At 48.8% G+C, this 1279-nt stretch overlaps 1 protein-coding gene across 1 annotated transcript; it reads right to left on the reverse strand.

The window, feature by feature from the left end:
- Positions 1-17: 17 nt before the first annotated feature.
- Positions 18-1271, reverse strand: LOC107273903 (the record flags this gene model as incomplete). The annotated part of the gene is made up of 1 exon (XM_015752512.1): positions 18-1271. A coding segment is annotated over exon 1 (1254 nt), but the record flags the coding sequence as incomplete, so codon positions are not given.
- Between the last annotated feature and the right edge of the window lie 8 nt (positions 1272-1279).

Genomic DNA, 1279 nt, shown 5'->3' on the forward strand with positions numbered 1-1279 from the left:
GTTCCCGCTTTCATTGCCGTCACTGCATGTTTGAAGAGTGCAGTGTTTGCCTTGCAGCCGTTCTCCATGGTGAAGCCCTTTTGCCGGACAGTCTGTCTTATCACGGCTCTCAGTCGCTTGTCTATCAATGAGCAAAATATTCTATTTAATAATGAACTGATAGTTATTGGACGCCAGTTCTTAGCGTCGGCTTCATCCTTTCCCAATTTGGGAATGAGTGTCGTCCTGTTTGTAAGCCATGGTGCTGGAAAGTGGCCTTCGCGTAACAGAATGTTAAACAGGGTTGCCAGCAGCGCGCTCACTCCTTGCCTAGCGAGGTCTCTTTTCCTGATACCATCCTGTCCTGTGGCGGTATTCCCTCTGATCTTCTTTATCTTGGCCAATACTTCTTCCGTTGTTACTGGGGTGAACACTTCACTGGTGCTGACTGCTCTCGCTGTTTCATTTATGCCGCACCTGGAACATTCAGAAGCAGCTGGGCCCTCGATGCCCCATAGTTCGTTATATAATTTTGTTATATCTTCTTTCTTGGGCGGTTCAATTCTTCCTCCTAAGGCCGTTTTATCTCCGTTCATAACGGCTTCTACCAATTTCTTGGGGCAGTGTTCGTATAGATCCTGGGCTTTTTGGTATTCTCTTCTTTTCCGATTATTTCGGTTATTCTTCTGCCGAGTACCCTTTCGTCGGCTAGTGGTTGGCCGGTTGCTCGATGGGGCTGCCTGGTTGTCTCCCTCTTCTCCGTCCTTAGCCCCACACCGTAGCGTTGGGACAAGGTCGGTGGCAATGAAGGCATCCAGTCTTTGCCCTAAGGAGCAGCTGTCCTCACGTGAGTCCTTCCAAATTTCAACAAGCTTCAGTTGCAGCTTCTTGTATAGTTCGGGGCCGGAAGGTGGCTCAAGGATACAGTTGGACAGGATGTCCTTCCATTGTGATCTTTCTTCACTGCTCGCGTCGTTGGACCCTTCGTATGTAATATTCCCGGCATCACCTGTTTCATTGGTTGGCGCCTCGTCCGGTAGGTTGCAGGTGTTGTCTGTAGCGAGGAGTTCATTCCCCTGTGGTACCGGTGTGTCTTCCACGCTAGACACTGCGTCACTTCCGTTATTAATGTTTTCCTCTTCTTGTGTTTGTCTATGTGGTTCTTCTATGGGTATTACGTGGGTAGGGAGAGTTTCGACGGTTATACTCCCGGCAGCAACATTGTTTCTGGCTTCTAGTAGTCTTATGCCCCTCCTTTTATCGCTAATTTGCTTCGTCGTCTTGTTTGTCATGTGCTTCT

This window comes from Cephus cinctus, unplaced genomic scaffold (assembly GCF_000341935.2).
Source record: "Cephus cinctus unplaced genomic scaffold, Ccin1 Ccin1_scaffold1868, whole genome shotgun sequence".
Taxonomy (NCBI): Eukaryota; Metazoa; Arthropoda; class Insecta; order Hymenoptera; family Cephidae; genus Cephus; species Cephus cinctus.